This window comes from Marmota flaviventris, chromosome 10, assembly GCF_047511675.1.
Source record: "Marmota flaviventris isolate mMarFla1 chromosome 10, mMarFla1.hap1, whole genome shotgun sequence".
NCBI lineage: Eukaryota > Metazoa > Chordata > Mammalia > Rodentia > Sciuridae > Marmota > Marmota flaviventris.
In genome coordinates, this window is record NC_092507.1 from 115935688 (window position 1) to 115937124 (window position 1437).

Consider the following 1437-nt stretch of genomic DNA (forward strand, 5'->3'; position numbering starts at 1 on the left):
CCATCAGGATATTCCAGTCCCAAAGGAAAGATAATGCACAGATAAAGACAGGTCAATATGTAGTTTGAGGTGGTGAATGCAAGCGCAAAAGAGTCACTAAGGTGTGTTGCAGAATTGATGGGGCCAAGGTTGTGCATTGTCTTCAAGAAAGGGAGGACTCAGCTAGACAGCCTCTTCAGTGGAACGAGACACTTTAACATACATCTTTTCTGTGCTCACTACTCTCATTTGTTTGAATGTACATTTGCTCTGAAATCAGTTTCAAATGATCAATATGTTGTGCAGTTACATGTGATTAACTTTTTTCTTGTAACTGAGTAAACTCTTTTCATATATTCTTAAACTTTTAAAGAAGAATTAATGGGAGAAAGCCAGAATGTCTTAGCTTTATTAAATAAAGTGTAAATGTTCTTTTCACATGAAAAATATTCTTATGTTATAGCGTGTTCGGGTAATTGAATGAGAAAATAGATGCAAGCACACATTTTCCTGGCAGTTAATAACTAGTAAGAGTTTAAAATTGATTCTTTAGTTAAGAGGAAACCAAGTCTTGCTCATTGTTCTTTGAAGGGCTGATTTGAATTCCTTATTTCTCAGGATGGTATAAAACACAGATATCAGGGTGTCTTGGCTGGAAGAGTAGTTGGACTTGGGCCTCAAGTAGATGAAGGAGGCACAGCCATAGTGGACAGTTACCACAATGAGATGGGAGGCACAGGTGGAGAAGGCTTTGTATCTTCCAACAGAGGATGGGATCTTTAGAATGGCAGAGATGATGCGGACATAGGACACCAGGATGAGTAGCAGTGGGATAACTAAGACCAATACACCCAGCATGAAGATGACCAACTCAATGAGGCAGGATTGGTGAGATGCCAGTTTGAGGACAGTGGAGATGTCACAGAAGAAGTGATGCAGTTGGTTGGAAGAGTGGAAGGGCAGGTGAAATACCAGGGAGGTAGCGACCAAAGAGATAGTAAAGCCACAGGCACAGGCAGCAGCTACTAATCCCAAGCACACCCCATGGCCCATGAGCACTGTGTAGCGTAGCGGGTTGCAGATGGCCACGTAGCGATCATAGCCCATGGCTGCCAGCAGGAAGGAGTGAGAGCAGCCCAGGAAGAGGAAGTTGAACATCTGGATGGCACAGCCCAGGAAGGAGATGGTCTTCTTCTGAGCCAGCAGGTCCACCAGCATCTTGGGCACAATGACAAAGGTGTAGCTGGTCTCAAAGCTGGAGAGGACTGAGAGGAAGAAGTACATGGGGGTATGAAGGGCTCTGTCCAGCACAATGGTGGACATGATGATGGCATTGGTGCCCAGTGTGAAGAGGTAGACGAGCAGGAAGACCATGAACAGCAGTCTCTGGAGGCTGGCCAGAGCTGAGAAGCCCAGGAAGACAAATTCTCTCCCCCAGGTCTCATTGACCCACTCCAT

General features: G+C 45.1%; 1 protein-coding gene across 1 annotated transcript; it reads right to left on the minus strand.

Annotated features, from left to right (window-relative positions):
• Positions 1-528: 528 nt before the first annotated feature.
• Positions 529-1437, minus strand: LOC114082177 (olfactory receptor 10K1-like). The gene has a single exon (XM_027923543.2). It carries the CDS (start codon positions 1435-1437, stop codon positions 529-531), a length of 909 nt encoding a protein of 302 aa, XP_027779344.2.